This window comes from Aotus nancymaae, unplaced genomic scaffold (genome assembly GCF_030222135.1).
Source record: "Aotus nancymaae isolate 86718 unplaced genomic scaffold, 86718_ANA_hifiasm-v0.15.2.pri h1tg000064l_0, whole genome shotgun sequence".
Taxonomy (NCBI): Eukaryota; Metazoa; Chordata; class Mammalia; order Primates; family Aotidae; genus Aotus; species Aotus nancymaae.
In genome coordinates, this window is record NW_026988478.1 from 9,265,421 (window position 1) to 9,283,447 (window position 18,027).

The window sequence follows — 18,027 nt, forward strand, 5'->3', positions numbered from 1 at the left end:
CAGGCTGGGCTGCAGTAGCACAATCATAGCTCACTGCAGCCTCGACCTCCGAGGCTTGAGTGATCTCCCACCTCAGCCTCCCTAGTGTCTGGGACTACAAGTGTGTGCCTAACTAATTTTTGTACTCTTTTTTTTTTTTCTTTTTCTTTTTTTTTTTGTAGAAACAGGGTTTTACTATGTTGCCCATGCAGGTCTTGAACTCCTGGGCTCAAGCAGTCCTACCACCTTGGCCTCCCAAAGTGCTGGGATTACAGGTGTGAGCCACTGTACCCAGCCTTGACAATACTTTTTGAAATGGCTTTCAGATGCTTGCTTTTGAAATATTTGGTTGAGATCCTCATGATTTACTATCTGAGTTTTTATAGTTAATTAACCAGGATTAATAGTTTAATACTTGGTTAACCACACATTTATGTTTTCCCTGATGTTGTTTGTCTCTAGAGTTTTTCTAAAAAGTATTTATTTATTTATTTATCTTTTGATACGGAGTTTCGCTCGTTGCCCAGGCTGGAGTGCAATGGTGCGATCTCGGCTCAGTGCAACCTCAGCCTCTGGGTTCAAGCAATTCTCCTGCCTCAGCCTCCCGAGTAGCTGGGATTACAGGCATGTGCCACCACACCCAGCTAGTTTTTGTGTTATTAGTAGAGACAGGGTTTTTCTCCGTGTTGGTCAGGCTGGTCTCGAACTCCTGACCTCAAGTGATCTGCCTGCCTTGGCCTCCCAAAGTGCTAGGATTACAGGCGTGAGCCACCGCACCTGACTAAAAAGTATTTTTTAATCTTCTTTGTATACTAGAGTCTTTGAAATTTTGATGAAAGTTACAGATTATCTTTCTGGAAAAAGGCACATATTGTATGTGCAACTTTTATATGTTATCTCAATAGAGGGAGGTTCACAGGCCTCTCCATCTGTTGACTGCCCCTCCTCCAGTTAAGGCCCCTTGTTGTAAAATACAGATCCAATTACATAACAACTCCCCCAGAACCCCCCACTGCCACTTGAAAACCTTTTACTCCCAACTACCTATAACAAAGCCCAAACCCTATGAACTTGAAAAACTCTTCACAGTCTCACCTTGGTATTTTTTCCATGGCAATTTTTTTTTCTAGCCTTTCTGTGTATCTTATTCCTTACCCTATACCAGATTAACAGGCATTCTTGGGAAAATATATGAACTTACATGTCTTCATGCCTTTGTTCATGTTAGGTCTCCTTTCTGAAATGCCTGTCTCTTCTGCTTATTCATCCATTAAGGACCAGGTTGCATTTCATCACTTTTCCTGGCACTTTTACTACAGGTACACATTAATGTCTCCTTCCTGTGGGCTTCCATAAAGCTTTGCACGCATTTCTATCATGTATATAATACTTGTACATGGTATCAGGATAGTCCCATGTCTTTCTACTGAAATATACACTCAAGACGAAAAAGGACAGTGTTTTGTCATTGTATTTCCAATGCCTAGCACAGTGCCTGGTACAAAGAAGATGCTCATTAAATGGTTGTCAAAGGAGAGGTTTTAAGATGTCTTCCTTTCTATCTCAAGCTGTTTTAACAAAATTAAAATACAGCCTTCTCCTCCTTTCCTCAAAAATTTTTTTTGTTATTTCACTTTTTTTAGTAGTTGTTTTATATGAAATTCTTGAGCATGTAATTTAAGTCAGTATTAAATACCTAAATAATAAATGATGAATAATTTTTTTGTAGGCAGTCGTCTTTTAACTGGTTCCAGCTATTTGCAACTGTGGTCTAATACTAACTTGGAGAAGCCAACTGAAGATGAAAATTTAAACAAAACTGATCTTAACTTTGGGGATTGGAGATGCATTTGGCATTGCAAGTAAGCAATTAATTAGGGGAATAAACTGATAAACCTGTTGTTCTATGTGGTTTCATTTTAAATGTATTTTAGTTGTATAAAACCACACTAACATAGAAAATATTGATTTTTAGTCAATGGTATGTTTTTTTCTTATACACAGATAATTTTCTACTTCCCATGTTCTACAAATACATTTTTTAAAAATGTCAAATAAAATAGGAAGAAACATAAATGTGTAAGGCCTGTATGAAGACCGTTAAATACAAACTTGCTAAACTATATGAAAAGAGAGACAACTTTGATGCTTTTGAATGGAAGACTTCCTATTGTGAATAAATCTATTTATCCCGCATAATCTATATATTGAGCATAGTCCTTGTCAAAATCTGAGTGAGATTTCTATTAAGTACAGTTTTAAAGTCTATTTGAAAGGACAAATACAGAAAAGTCAGAGCAATTCTGAAAGAAAAGAATAAAGATATACGGTTTAGTAAAATGAATTCTAACACTACAGATGATCAAGCATTTTGTTATTGATGTAGGAACAGACAGATTGGGATCCAGGATTAGACTCAGTTATGCATGGAGATTCTATATGTAAGGTTGGTTGTTTTTTTGTTTGTTTTTGTTTTTTGTTCTTTTTTGAGAAAGAGGATTGCTCTATTGTCCAGGATGGTGTGCAATGGTGCGAGGCTTACTGCAACCCCTGCCTCCTGGGTTCAAGCAATTCTCCTGCCTCAGCCTCCCGAGTAGCTGGGATTACAGGCATGCACCACCACACCAGCCTAATTTTTATATTTTTAGTAGAGATGAGGTTTCACCATATTGGCCAGGCTGATCTTGAACTTCTGTCCTCAAGTGATCCACCCACCTTGGCCTCCCAAAGTGCTGGCATTACAGGCGTGAACCACCGTGTCTGGCTGTAAGGTAGTATTTTACAGTGGGGAAAACTAGCTAGCTTTGTGGAGGGAAAGTTAAGTTAGAGTCCTTCATACCTGACATCAAAAAGAATGTGGGATGGTAAAAAAAAAAATTTGTATAAAATGAAACAAAAATATTAGAGGAAAATACAGGTGAAGTTTTATATTTTAGAGCTACATTGTCCAGTATGGTAGCCACTAACTACATGTCAGTATTGAGCACTTGAAATCCAACTAGTCCAAATTGAGATGTGCTGGACTTTACAAATTTAGTATTAAAAAAAAGTGTCAAATATCTCTTAACATTAAAAAAAAAATGTTGAAATGTTTTTATGTATTAGGTTAAATAAAAAATATAATTAATTTTGCCAGTTTTAACTTTTTAAAAAAATGTGGCTAATAGGAAATTTAAAATTACAAATTTGGCTAGCATTTGTCATTTATGTTATGTTGCTGTTGGACAAGAAGTGTTGCTTTAGAGTTAGGGAAAAACTAAGAATGACACCCAAACTGGAAATGGATAGGAAATGAAAAATAGTTCTAACTGTATCAATAAAACATTTCTATAAAGCAAAATGTCCACAAGGAAAGAAACACAAACATGAAGAGAAGTATGTGCAGTTTTGGGCAAATGTGTTTTTAAAAGTAGACCTTAAATTAGTTAGAGAAGAACAGGTGTCACAACAGTAAACAACATTGGGCAATGGAGGGAAAATTTTAAAAAGATGTAGAACATATTAACAATAAGTGTAAGAAGAAGTGATCTCACTTGAAATCAAGAATGTGAAATGTTCAGAAAGAGGATGGATCTTTTCTAATAGTGTTTAGAGAAGTAAAGGCTCTTGTATAGTGTCATCAATAAGAGAGTGCAGTTGATATTATCTTTCTAGAGCACGTTTTGGAAGTATGATTCAACAGGCTTAATTTTTTTCATATCCTTTAAATAAGAGTTCCAGATTTCATTCATTCATTCAACAAATAATTGTTGAATGGTTCCAGGCAACTTTAAAGGTGCTAGACTATTGCAGTGAACAGCTAGGGGGAGATAGAAAATAATTCAGTAAACTAGTATAACAGGATATTAAGTGAAACTGCCTAGGTTTATATGAAGTGGTGATAGCATAAATATCACAAACAAAGTAAGGCAGATGTCCCATATGTAGAATTTACAGATTTCAAAGGAGCTGATTCCATGTGTTTCGCACCCCTCAGATAGGTCATGGGTTAACATGTAGAAAAGGAACAGAATTTTGCATAAATAATTCTTTACAAAGAGCTGTAGGCTGGGCATGGTGGCTCCTGCCTGTAATCTCAGCACTTTGGGAAGCGGAGGCAGGTGGATCACCTGAGATCAGTAGTTCAACCAGCCTGGCCAACTTGGTGAAATCCTATCTCTACTAAAAATACAAAATTAGCTGGGCATGGGTAGCATATGCCTGTGATCCCATCTACTCAGGAGGCTGAGGCAGGAGAACTGCTTGAACCCAGGAGGCGGAGATTGTGGTGAGCCGAGATGGTGCCGTTGCACTCTAGCCTGGGCAACAAGAGCCAAACTTAGTCTCAAAAAAAAAAAAAAAAGGCCAGGCGTGGTGTCACACACCTATAGTCCTATCTACTCGGGAGGCTGAGACATGAGAATTGCTTGAGCCAGGGCAGTGGAGGTTGCAGTGAGTGGAGATTGCACCACTGCACTCCAGCCTGGGCGATAGAGCAAAACTCCATCTCAATTTAAAAAAAAAAAAATTTGTTTTAAGGATATCCTTAGGATTAACCAGATGTTCTAAAAATGTGTGTGTAGGAATGTTCACTTCTCTCTGTTGTCATTGCAGCAAAAATTAGAAAACAGCAGTGAAAAATTATTTGAAATCATTGTATGTGTGTGTGCATATGTCTATATATGTGTATATATATATATAAACATATACAATAGAATATCATAAACCAGTAAAATAGTAATGTAGATCTATATAGCTGGACACATATACACATCTTTTGCATCTATATGCAAAGATGTTCATGACATACTTTTGTTGTTGTTCAAGACAGAGTCTTGCTCCGTTGCCCAGGCTGAGTGCAGTGGTGTGATCTCGGCTCACTGCAGCCTCCGCCTCCCAGGTTCAAGCAATTCTCCTGCCTCAGCCTCTGAAGTAGCTGGAATTACAGGGGTGTGCCACAATGCCTGGCTAATTTTTTGTATTTTTAGTAGAGATGGAGTTTCATCATGTTGGCCAGGCTGGTCTCGAACTCCTGAACTTGTGGTCCACCCCCCTCTGCCTCCCAAAGTGCTGGGATTACAGACATGAGCCACTGTGCCCGGCCCATGTCATATTTTTTAATGGGTGATAAATATGGCTTCAGTTTGTAGCCCTACTTCTCCCACATTCTCCTGCAGAAAGTAGAATGGAGAGAAGGGGAATATTAACACTGGCTTTTTCTGAGGAAAGGATGTGGTGGTATTGGTGAAAACTATAAATGATTTCATTTTCTTTTTATCTACCTGTATCAATTTTTCTATAATGTATTATGCTTAAAATCAGAAAAAAAAAAGTTATTTGTATCTGAAATGAAATGTGACAGAATTTCTCTTTGGATTGCTTTAGAAATAAATTTAGTGTTTATCTAAGCATGAATTTGGGCAAAGAAAAGGAAAGCAATGATAGTGGTGGGTGTCTTGAGCTCAGTATATATGAGTAGCTGTAAGGGAAGGCAATGAAGAGAAATGAACCAAAGTGAGAAGAAAAGGCAGCTGGGTGCGGTGGCTCACATCTGTAATCCCAGCACTCTGGGAGGCTGAGGTGGGCAGATCACGAGGTCAGGAGTTCCATACCAGCCTTGCCAATATGGTGAAACTCCGTCTCTACTGAAAATACAAAAACATTAGCTGGGCGTGGTGGTGCACGCCTGTAATCCCAGCTACTCCAGAGGCTGAGGCAGGAAAATCACTTGAACCTGGGAGGTGGAGGCTGCCGTGAGCCAAGATCACACCAGTGCACTCAGCCTGGGCCACAAAGTGAGACTCCATCTCAAAAAAATAAAAAAGAAAAGAAAAGGTAAGTATGTACTAAGAATATAGGTGAAGCTGGCAGGCTGAATCCCTAATTGCTACAAGTCCCCTGTTAACCCACACATAATCTTTTAAATATTACCCTAAGGCAAATTTATATATTATCCATGAAAATGTATGTTGGCATATAGGAATCCATGGTTCTGGAAACTAGATTTCCAGATTAAAGAAATGAAACCACTCTCTCTCATTCTAAGGGAATGAGTGCTATGACTTTTGTTTTAGGCTTTAAAGATTTTGACAAGTCATTCCTTCCATGATTCTTATGCATGGATGTTTTTATATTTAAAATTTATCTTACTAACTAGTTCGTTTTTCAGGTACACAAAGATGTGAGTGTGAAACTTACAAAATTTTCTGTCATTTGAAGCAATTACTGATGTATAATTTTGAGAATATTGAACTTTTTAGCTTTCATTGCAAATTATTCCTTATCTGTTTAATTTACAGAACTGCTTCCCAGGTTCATTTAATGAAATTTTCACCAGATGGAGAATTTTTTGCGACTGCTGGGAAGGTAAATTGTGAAAATGCTGTTGCCAAATTTATGTTTATAGTTTACTTTGAAACCTTAAAAACGTTAACTGTCTGCATTCTTTTATTTATTTAACTTGAAAATAATAGTTTCCACTAAAAATTTTAAGTATCAGAAATTGACTACATTATTGTGGTGGTAAAAGGCTATGTGATATAATTGAAATAACATAGATTTAGGGGCAGATCTGGATATAAATCTGCCATTTACCAGCTTTCTCATCTTGGGCAAATGAATCTTCTGAGCCTTTCTTTTCTCATGTGTAATAAGAGGATAAAAACACTTACCTCATAGCTCATTAACCATAGGATTAATTTAGACCATGTATACAGTATAGAGTGACTGGCACAGTGCCTTTCATGTAGTATACAATCAATAAAGCATAGCTTCTATTTATATTACCTTTCAGTTGGTGTATATCAGGCTGTTTTTAATATGTAAGACTTTATGGGCTTTCTAGAAAGATACTAGTAACCATTTCTTTAGTGTGCATACTTTGTTACTAACTGTTGATTTTAAAGCAGTGTTTTTCTTTGAAGTTATTTTTATTCATTGGTTCATAGCGCATTTCATGAACTACTACTAAGTCAAATTATCGTTCTCATGGCTCAAAGCCTTCTGCAAACTAAGCGTGTGAGATACTCTAAAACCACAGTAAGATTTTTGTTTTTTAGGAGAGAAGTGGAGCTGTTTATTCTGATTGACTTTACAGGTGGGAACTCAGTTATAGCTTAAAAGCAGCACCTGGTACATTCTAGTCTCCCTTGCTCTTCCCTTATTTCCCAAATTAGGAGGTATAAATTTGATTGTACATAGACTATTTTATATAGTATTAATATATTAACTCATTATTTTCATTATCAACATTTTCTTTGAAAAGTCATATTCTAATTCATGAAAAGTATCCTTTGCTTCAATAATTAGCAGTCTTCATAAGTCTGCTAGTGGTATTGATTTTTTTATTTAATATTTGGCTTATGGGGAAAAATCCTTTATTTCATTTTTCAGTCTTTTCTGAATGACTCCATTCCCCATATTCTATAGTAATTAGCAAGAATTTTCCTTGAGCACAGAATACACACATTCACACACTTCAGTTCTTAAAGCACAGTTATGGAATGCTAATAGAAAAGTGCCAGAATTAGAATTTTCTTCTTAATTCCCCTGTGCCCAGCCTCTCTTCCCATCCCCAAGTTCTTGCCATTGAGGAGGAAAATATTACTTTTGCTATTTGATTTAATTTTTAGTTCTGATCTGCATGTTATTCTGTTTTTTTTTTTTTCTCATTAGGATGACTGTCTTTTGAAGGTATGGTATAATGTAGAAAACTGGCGGACAGCTGTTACTTCTCCAGATAGAAGTTCAGAAAAACAATCCCAAGGAGAAATTGACTTTTCTTTTGTATATCTGGCCCATCCTCGAGCCGTAAATGGATTTTCCTGGCGTAAAACAAGCAAATATATGCCTAGGTCAGTGGATTGGTCATTATTTCCCATATATTAAGGGAACATCATCTTTGTTACTTTGATTGCTTCTCTCACTTTTGAGAGTCCATAGTTATAGGACTTCTGAGCCTCTGAAGATTAGAGTAATATTAGATAGTCTCTGGCCTGCACATCTCTGGCTGTGGGTCAACTGTGATTGATGCTTAGGTTAAGAGCCATATTAAAGGAGTTTAAGGTGAGATAATTTTCCATATCAAATGTCTTTAAGTCATAGAATTGTGCATGTTTTGTTTTTCTTTGTGTTTTGTGTCTAATTCTGTCATCTTTTATTCTCCAGATTGTTGTTTATTTATATATTTACATAAATACTCTCTCATCTTGTACCTTCTAGTATGTCTCTCCTGGTTTTCTTCTTTTAAAAAATGGCTTTATTAAGAGGATATACCATGAGTGCTCATAGGTTTATTTGACTGCTCCCAGTATATCTGAGGAAAAGAGAGTAGTTTAATACCCTACATTATTCTTCTCAGAAATAGGTATTAGTTTAACCACACAAGCACATACTGACATACACACACATACATACCCTCAGTACCTTCTTTAGTTCTGGAAAGAGTTAATACCATACTGAATTTTAGTAGGATATAGAGACCTATTACTTAAGTACAGGTAGAAATCCCTTATTGTTTTTTGTTTGTTTTTTGTTGTGTATTTTTGTTTTGTTTTGTTTTGAGACAGGGTCTCACTCTATCACCCAGAGTGGAGTGCAGTGGCCCAATCATGGCTCACTGCAACATCCATCTCCTGGACTCAAGTGATCCTCCTGCCTCAGCTTCTCAAATAGTGGGGACCACAGGTGCATGCCAGCATGCTGGGCTGATATATTTTTTCCTTTTTGGATTTTTTGCAGAGATGGGGTTTTGCCATGTTGCCCAGGCTTGTCTTGAACTTCTGACCTCAAGCAATCTGCCTGCCTCAGTCTCCCAAAATACTGGATTACAAGCATGAGTCACTGTGCACAGCCAGAAATCCCATTTTGGACCGTATGGCCATTTTCAATTTGGCCACACCATATGACCACTGTATTTTTTCCCTACCTTTTCACTGTTTTATGAATTTTGCTATGTAGGTGTTTTGAGCTATAGTGTAGCTATAGCTAGGTAAGGGATAGAGAAAAGAGAGTGAGAAAAAATGGAGGGAGATGGGTGCAAGGATGGGGAAAGGAGGAGAAACAAAGGGTTGGGGAAAGAAAGAAAAAAGCTGCTAGGAAGCAGAGATAGAGGACAGAAGGAGAGCGGTAGAAAGGGAGTGTGGCCTTGAAAGGCTGTGAAAGCAAGGAATGGTGGGAGAGGGAAGCCAAGAGAGGAGAAAGGGAGGGGAAGACGGGGAAGTAGACAGAAAGAGGAAAGGGGGCCAGAGAGACAGTGATGAGAGAATGGTGGAAGGAAGGAGAAGGAGAGAGCAACCAATACAAATCATGCTGTTCTCCCTTCTCTTCTGGAACAACTTTTTTAGTCAGGTAGGTATGTCTGACAAAGTGGCTACTATACAATATTTTGATTTCTTTTCTCATTTACTGTAACTCACTGAGCTACTGATAAAACCTACTGATTGTTCAGTTTTTTAAAAAGCAGATATATATGGTGGAACAAGGTACTACTACAAAATATCATGACTTTTTATTTCTTTTTTCTAAACTTGCTGACTTTCCTTATGGAAGATAGTCTTTGTTTATAGGGCTTCAGCCTTTGAGCTCTTGATGCTTACGGGACTTATTAATATATATGTAATTGATTTTAGCTTTTATTTTAAGGAGGTGGCAAAAAGGATATTAACTGAAAGTCAAGGATGACTAAGGAGGGCAGGTGTTTAGTACTTATTTTATCATTAATATTCAGTTCTTGCATTTTACTGTTTTGGGCATCTGTTAGGCAAGGAGAGAATTATTGTACTCAGTAGTTACTAGCTTGTTGTGACCATGTGCAGGTGCCTTTATAGGAAGTAGAGATGAAGCATATGATATAATTCAGAGAACTATCTACTCAATAAATCAGAAAATTTTGTTAGAAGATGTAGTTATTTCTTGTGTGTCAACTGAGAGATCCTGGCTTAATCTCAGTCTTTTGTTTTTTTTAGATGTAAAAATAATCTTACTGAGAGCTGGGATGGTGGCACATGCTTGTAATCACAGGATGAGGTGGGAGGATTACTTGAGCCCAGAGGTTTGCTTGAACCCAGGAGTTTGAGAACAGCTTGGGAAACATAGTGAGACCACATCTCTTAAAAAAAAAAAAAGAAAGAAAATTTGGCAAGGTTGTTGAAACAAGAACTACTGAATTCTAGGCAGAAAAGAAATAGGTTGGCAAGCGTTTGCTGTGATGAAATCTGTACATAGTAACATTTTCTTCATTGGTACCTTAGTTGGAACTTTTAAGTAATTACATCATAGCATTGTCTGTGATACTATGTGAAATTTGTATTTTTGCTTCTAAACTCTTTTTATTCCTTAGGGCTTCTGTATGTAATGTACTATTGACTTGCTGCAAAGATAATGTGTGTCGTCTTTGGGTAGAGACATTTTTACCAAATGATTGTTTGCTATATGGAGGTGACTACAACCATTGGACTGAAACAATTAATTTAACAAATAACTTCAAGAGAAATGCTTCTGGTAAAGAACGAGTTCAAAATGCTTTAGAAGTGAGTGTTTTTGTTACATAACGTACTACAAGTTTTAAAACCTTTGGTACATTGCCTTTTTGGTAACATAGTAATATTATTAAAAAATCTATATCCTAGGAAAATAATTCTTAGAAAATTTTCAGTTTTATTTGGTTCAAAGAATATATTTTTGTCTAGATTTTGTCTGGAGCACAAAACTACCTATAAGTATCAAGTTAATTTTAGGTTAACTGATGATGATGATAAAAGGTTGATTACATTTGACTTAGCTAAAGTAACATAAAGTAAAATCTGAGAATGCAAATATTTGACTCTTAAAAATAACAGGCCGGATGTGGTGGCTCACGCCTGTAATCCCAGCACTTTGGGAAGCCGAGGCGGGCAGATCCAAGGTCAAGAGATCGAGACCATCCAGGCCAACATGGTGAAACCCCGTCTCTACTAAAAAATACAAAAAATTAGCTGGATGTGGTGGCGCGTGCCTGTAGTTCCAGCTACTCGGGAGGCTGAGGCAGGAGAATTGCTTGAACCCGGGAAGTGGAGGTTGCAGTGAGCTGAGATCGCGCCACTGCACTCCAGCCTGATGCCTGGTGACAGAGTGAGACTCTGTCTCAAAAAAAAAAAAAAAAAAATCATATTTTTTCTTTCTTGGAGCTTAAGTAGTTTATCCTATTTTCTTCTCCTGCCATTTTATCTTTAGAAACCCCACCCTACTCCCCAGAACTTGGGGTCTTTACAGATTAATCTGGAGAGTAAAAGTCAACTTTTGATGTTTGGATACAATAAAGATAGAATAGTAAAACACCTGATCTTAGCCTAAATGCTGAGAAGCAATAGTAGAATAGTAATACAGATTCTTCTTATCATTTTTTTTTTTTTTTTTGAAACAGAGTCTCACTCTGTCAACCAGGCTGGAGTGTAGTCTTATGATCTTGGCTCATTGTACTCCTGGCCTTAGTCTCCTGAGTAGCTGGGATTACAAGTGTGCATCACCATGCTCAGCTAATTTTTGTATTTTTAGTAGGGAGAGGGCTGCACCATGTTGGCCAGGGATGGTCTTGAACTCTTTACCTCAAGCGATCTATCTGCCTCAGCCTCCCAAAGGGCTGGGATTACAGGCATAAGCCATGGCTCCTAGCCTTTCATTTTCTTAATATTGAAAACAGGAAGTGATTTTATTTTTTTGTGGATTTTGTTTTTGTTGTTTTTTGTTTGTTTTTTTTTTTTTTTTGAGACAGAGTCTTCTCTGTCGCCCGGGATGGAGTATAGTAGCATATCAGCTCACTGCAACCTCTGCCTCTTGGTTTCAAGCAATTCTCCTGCCTCAGCATGCTGAGTAGCTGGGATTACAGGTGCATGCCACTATGCCCATCTAATTTTTGTATTTTTAGTAGAAATGCTGTTTTACCATGTTGGCTCAAGTAATCCTCCCACCCAAGCTGGTCTCGAACTCCTGGCCTCAAATGATCTGCATGTCTCATCCTCCCACAGTGCTGGGATGACAGACGTGAGCCACCATGCCCGACCCTGAAAACAGAAATGATTTTAAAACAATTTATCTTTGAATGCTTTGTGTGACTTTGCAGCAACTATTTTTCTAATTTGAATAGTATTCTGATGGCTTAGAATGTAATAAAATCTATGTTGACTCAACAACGAATAGAATGGTTACAGGTAGTAATAACTGAAAGAAGTTACTGACCAGGAATCTGAAGACTTGTTCTACCTTTTTCCCTGCATCTTCTTAGCTAGATGACCTTGGGTTCTCTATAAAATATTTTATCATATGAAAAATGAGAATAACAATATTTGCACTGCCTGCCTCATGACATCAAACGGGATGATCCCTATGAAAATGCTTTATAAATTATGAAATGTCCCATGTGCAAAGGTAGTATTATTTAATATTTTGTGGTCACAAAGAGTTAGCTATGGACAAAAGAGGGCAGTTTATATAGAGATGTCATTCACAGACAATAGTATTGGCAAAAAAAATTTTTAACATTAGATTTTAGGAAATACATTTTAAGAAAACAAACCAAATAAAAATTGCAAAATATTGTGTGAGGATTAAGAGAAGACCCAGGTACTTTAAGTCATAGCTTTATTCTTCAGGATTCAAATTTGCTATACAAAAATGTTGAAGGTGTTTTTACACATAAAATGTTCTGAACTAGGATAAATGTAACTTCTGACAATTGTTATGTAGCTTACACATATACGACTATTGACAACATAGGTATTAGTTTTGTTTCTATTCACACAGGTAAATCTGAGACATTTTCGTAGAGGTCGGAGGAGATCACTTGCACTTGTAGCACATACCGGATATCTGCCACATCAGCAGGATCCTCATCATGTTCACAGGAACACTCCACTGCATGCCAATGCACTTTGCCACTTTCATATTGCAGCCAGCATCAACCCAGCCACAGGTAATAAAACATTGTTCAAAACATGTTTTTGAAATTGAATAGATTGATTTTATAACAAGTAAGTTATACTTTTAGTTTTAGAATAAGTAGAATATTGGAGGTGACTTTCTTAGCCCACTTTTCATTGTAGTAAGCTCATGGATTTCTGTTTGTTTGCCTTTAAGGCCATGATTTTATTTGTGATTTAGGATCTTGATAAGGCATTGACGTTCATTATTAGTTTATTCAAAAGTTGAGATTTGAACTGTTACTTAATAAAAGTACTACAGAAGTAGTATTGTATTTTTTTTACTTTTTATTATTATTATTTTTTTTTTTTTTGAGATGGAATTTTGCTCTTGTTACCTAGGCTGGAGTGCAGTGGTGCAATCTCAGCTCACCACAACCTATGCCTCCTGGGTTCAAGCAATTCTCCTGCCTCAGCCTCCCGAGTAGCTGGGACTACAGGTGCGCACCACCATGCCCAGCTAATTTTTTTGTATTTTTAGTAGAGACGGGGTTTTACCATGTTGACCAGGATGGTCTTGATCTCTTGACCTCGTGATCCACCTGCCTTGGCCTCCCAAAGTGCTGGGATTATAGGCGTAAGCCACCACGCCCGGACTTTTTATTTTTCATAGAGACAGAATCTTGGTGTGTTTCCCAGGCTGGTCTCAAACTCCTGGCCTCAAGTGATCTTCCTGTCTTGGCCTCCCAAAATGCTGGGATTACAGACATGAGCTACCATGCCCAATCTCTAAAAGTAGTATTTTATGATTATCATATAGTTGTTAAAATCTTTGCGTTTGGTACTTGATCTTTGGAGCCATTCCATAAAGAGGGCAGAAATATGTAAAAGCTATTACTGGAAGAATTAAGAAACTTATCCCTGTAGTAAAATATGTACTGTTAGACTGAGAGATCTAGATTATCTGGGTCTACCTATGAATTTGAAAATGTAAGTACTTATTATTTTTGAGATGAGGAATCCCTCCCGTTGCCCAGCTTGGAGTGCAGTGGCACGAACACGGTTCACTGCAACCTCAACTTCCCAGGCCCAGGTGATTCTCTCACCTCAGCCTCCCAAATAGCTGGGACTATAGGCACGTACCACCATGCCCAGCTAACTTTTTGTATTTTTAGTAGAGACTCGGTTTTTCCATGTTGTCCAGGTTGGTGTTGAACTCCTGGGCTCAAGAGTTCCACCTGGCTTGGCTCCTAAAGTGTTGGGATTACAGGCATGAGCCACTGTACCCAGTCAGCACTTATTATTTTATATGTCTATAAAATAATATACTGAGTCAAAAATAAATATATGTTTAATATATTACAAATAAATGCATATTAATATTTATTAAAAATATATATAAATGACATATATATATATTTTTTGTTTGTTTGTTTGTTTTTAGACAGAGTCTTACTCTGTCACCCAGGCTAGAATGCTTGTTTGTTTTTAGACAGAGTCTTGCTCTGTCACCCAGGCTAGAATGCAGTGGTCCAGTCTTGGCTCACTGCAACCTCCGCCTCTCAGGGTCAAGCAATTGTCATGCCTCAGCCTCCCAAGAAGCTGGGATTACAGGAATGTGCCACCATGCCCAGCTAATTTTTGCATTTTTAATAGAGACAGTTTTTCACCATGTTGGCCAGGTTGGTCTTGAACTCCAGGCTCAAGCAGTCTACCCGCATCGAGTAAATAATTTTTATGAGTATAAAAACTAGTTGTCACAATTGGAACATTTAAAGTAGAGCCCTGGAATATTACTTGAAAAAAAATATTAAAGGCAATATTTGCATAAGGTGTTATTTGTATAAAAAGTGAAAAGTAAAAGCCTCCTTTCAACTCTATCACACCTTTGTCCCTCTTCCTAGAAGATAACCACTAACAACTACTTGGTGAGTTTTTGTTTATTATGAAATTTTTTTTTTTTTTTTTTTTTGAGACAGAGTTTCGCTCTTGTTGCCCAGGGTGGAGTGCGATGGTGCAATCTCAGCTCACTGCAACCTCCACCTCCTGGGTAAAAGCAACCTCCTGCTTCAGCCTCCTAAGTAGCTGGGATTACAGGCACCTGCCACCATGCCCAGCTAATTTTTTGTATTTTTAGTAGAGATGAGGTTTCACTATATTGGCCAGGCTGGTCTCAAACTCCTGACCTCAGGTGGTCCACCCATCTTGACCTCCCAAAGTGCTGGGATTATAGACACTTTGGGAGGCCTATACTCTGGCCATTATGGAATATTCTTAAGCATAAATTAAGTATAACCTATTTCCATATAGTACATTGGATTTACAGTATTGCATTCTTCAAGGAAACATAGTGATAAAGATGGCCCATTAATTACTTGAATAGAAATTAATCTGTTAAAGCAAGAAGTACTCTGATAAGTCAAGCGTAGAGATACTGTGGTAGGAATGAAAAGTATCTACTGACCTAGATTTTATTTGGTTGACAACAGTCTTAGCTCTAAAAGAATTTATGAGCCAAGAATAAATGGGGGAATATTGAATTATCTTTATTAAAAAATCATATAGGCTTGAGGCCAGGCACAGTGGCTCATGCCTATAATTTCAACACTTTGGGAGGCCAAGGCGTGCAGATTACTGGGGGTCAGGAGTTCAAGACCAACCTGGCCAACCTGATGAAACCCTCTCTCTACTAAAAATTGCATGTGAAAATTTGCCGGGCTTGGTGGCGTGCACCTGTAAGTTTCAGCTACTTGGGAGACTGAGGCAGGAGAATTGCTTAAACCCAGGAGGCAAAAGTTGCAGTGAGCTGATACCATGCACTGTACTCCAGCCTGGGCGACAGAGTGAGACTCCATCTCAAGAAGAAAAAAAAAGCCTTTAGATGTAGGCTTGTACCTTTATTTAAAACATACTGACAATGGTTGAATAGTTTTGAAGATCCCCGCTGAGTAAAGGACAGTATTGGAGAATAAGGAAAGCATGAATTCTGTATTAATGGAAAAGGCTTGAGGGGTTACTGGAAAAAAAGGAACCCTAAATTCTAGTGTGGTATTTCCTTGACTAGCTTCCAATAGGAAAACTCTTAAGATCTTTCTTTAGATGGTTAGGTCCCTAAGGAAAATATCCAGCAAGTCAAACATTAGTAGCTAGATTGGACCCTATGCAGAATTTCTTTCCCTAAATTTGATTTGTTGGAATGACTTTTCTGGATGCTTTATTTCTTATTCAAAGCACAACTCTCAGATTTGGCTTCACTTATTTGTCCATCAATAGAAATAGTTACAGGAGAGGCACTCCTAGAGCATGTTCTCTTAGTTCTAATTCTTATACACTGTCCATGAAGATTTTTAGTAAAAATGACATTATTCAAATTTTTGAATGCGTTCAGGACATAGAAGAGATGTGTTTCCTTTTGATTTGAATGCTTCTGCTAAAAGCCAGCATTATCCCGTCTTCTTGTGAATTTAACAGTAAGGCCTACTAAAGGCATTGCTGATCTCTTTTGAGGGGCTGATTGTAAGTCAGATATCAGAAAGTCTTACCCATGAATTCTTGGGGGCACTCTCTTAATCTCTGGCACCACTGTGTATCCACCTAGGAAGAATGGGATTGGCAGTGAGGCCAGCCACGGCTACTACTGAGTGCTTAATCTGTCCCAGTGTAGGAACTAGAAGTTGTGGTAGGAAGTAATGATACAGTGGTAATCAGAACAGGTAAGGTTCTTGCTCCCATGAAGTGTATAATCAGGCAGGGGATATATAAATATCAGTGAAATAATTATACAAAGGAATGTACAGTTATAAACAGATGCTCTTGGATTGGATGTAGCTATCAAGTCTTAGAACCTGCCTCCAATAGAAGGGACAGGAGAAAATTTTTTTTAATCCTTTCCTTTACATTAATCTCCTATAATATTCTTTCCAACAATATGGTACCTAACAATGGATACATTGTTTGAAGAGATATTTAATTCAAATTATTTACCTTTTTTTTTTTTTTTGAGATGGAGTCTCGCTCTGTTGCCCAGTGTGGGGTGCAGTGGCATGATCCCGGCTCACTGCAACCTCTGCCTCCCGGGTTCAGGTGATTCTCCTGCCTCAGCCTTGTGAGTAGCTGGGACTATACACACCTGCCACCGTGACCAGCGAATTTTTGTCTTTTTAGTAGAGACTGGGTTTCACCATATTGGCCAGGCTGATCTCAAACTCCTGACCTTGTGATCTACCCTCCTTGGCCTCCCAAAGTGCTGGGATTATAAGCGTGAGCCACCACATCCAGCCTTTACCTTTCTTTTAAAAAATAGATATATTTTGGAGAAAATTGTTTATACTCCTTGAGTTCATTCTGGCCTTTACAGTTTAGCAGATACCAGCATGATCCAGGTTTGATTTAATATGATCCTTGAATTTTTGCTTACTTCTACTAATTATGGATTATTTGTCACAACTGACTGGATTTGTACTTGAGTATACTCAATTTAACATTTATATCAAAAGTAATACCAAGGGGTCAGAATATCAAACTGTAATTCCAACACTTTGGGAGGCCGAGGTGGGTGTATCACCTGAGGCTGGGAGTTTGAGAACAGCCAGGCCAACATGATGAAACTCTGTCTCTACGGAAAAAAAAAAAAAAAAATATATATATATATAAAAGCTGGGTGTGGTGGTCCCAGCTACTTGGGAGGCTGAGGCAGGAGCATTGCTTGAACTAGGCAGAGGTTGCAGTGACCCGTGATTACACCACTGTACTCCAGCCTGGTGACAGAGCGAGACTCCATCTCAAAAAAAAAAAAAAAAGTAGTACCAAGGAACAAATTTTTTTTTAGCTGAGGTGGACTGTCTTGAATGCTTTCCTTGACCATGAAAAGGGAACCTCAACTTCAATCTTGATGGTAACAAATAAGCAGTCTATCTTAGAATTAGGTCATTAAAGAGCTTAATAAGTCAGTCTGTTGAGTAAAAACAAATTGTTGTTGCTACTAAGATACATATGTTCCTAGTTCCTTTGACATTATGGTGATGACTTTTTTGTGTGTGTGTGGATCAGCTTAAAATTTGCTTGTTACCAAAATTTGTTATAAATTAGATGTTTCTATTAACAGAGCTACAAATTATAGACAGTTTTATCATGTGAATATGTTTCAGTGTTAAAACATTTTGGTTAAAAATACATT

The 18,027-nt window shown here is 37.7% G+C and overlaps 1 protein-coding gene across 4 annotated transcripts in view; it reads left to right on the forward strand.

The window, feature by feature from the left end:
* The window catches only part of DMXL1 (Dmx like 1), a 176,627-nt gene that overhangs the window by 26,524 nt on the left and 132,076 nt on the right, over positions 1–18,027 (forward strand). For all 4 annotated transcript variants that reach the window (XM_012448600.3, XM_012448606.2, XM_064366214.1 and 1 more), the window contains exons 5-9: positions 1,709–1,841; positions 6,258–6,324; positions 7,633–7,811; positions 10,298–10,487; positions 12,736–12,904. In XM_012448600.3, coding sequence (XP_012304023.2) covers positions 1,709–1,841; positions 6,258–6,324; positions 7,633–7,811; positions 10,298–10,487; positions 12,736–12,904 — 738 coding nt within the window. The remainder of the gene's footprint in view (positions 1–1,708; positions 1,842–6,257; positions 6,325–7,632; positions 7,812–10,297; positions 10,488–12,735; positions 12,905–18,027) is intronic.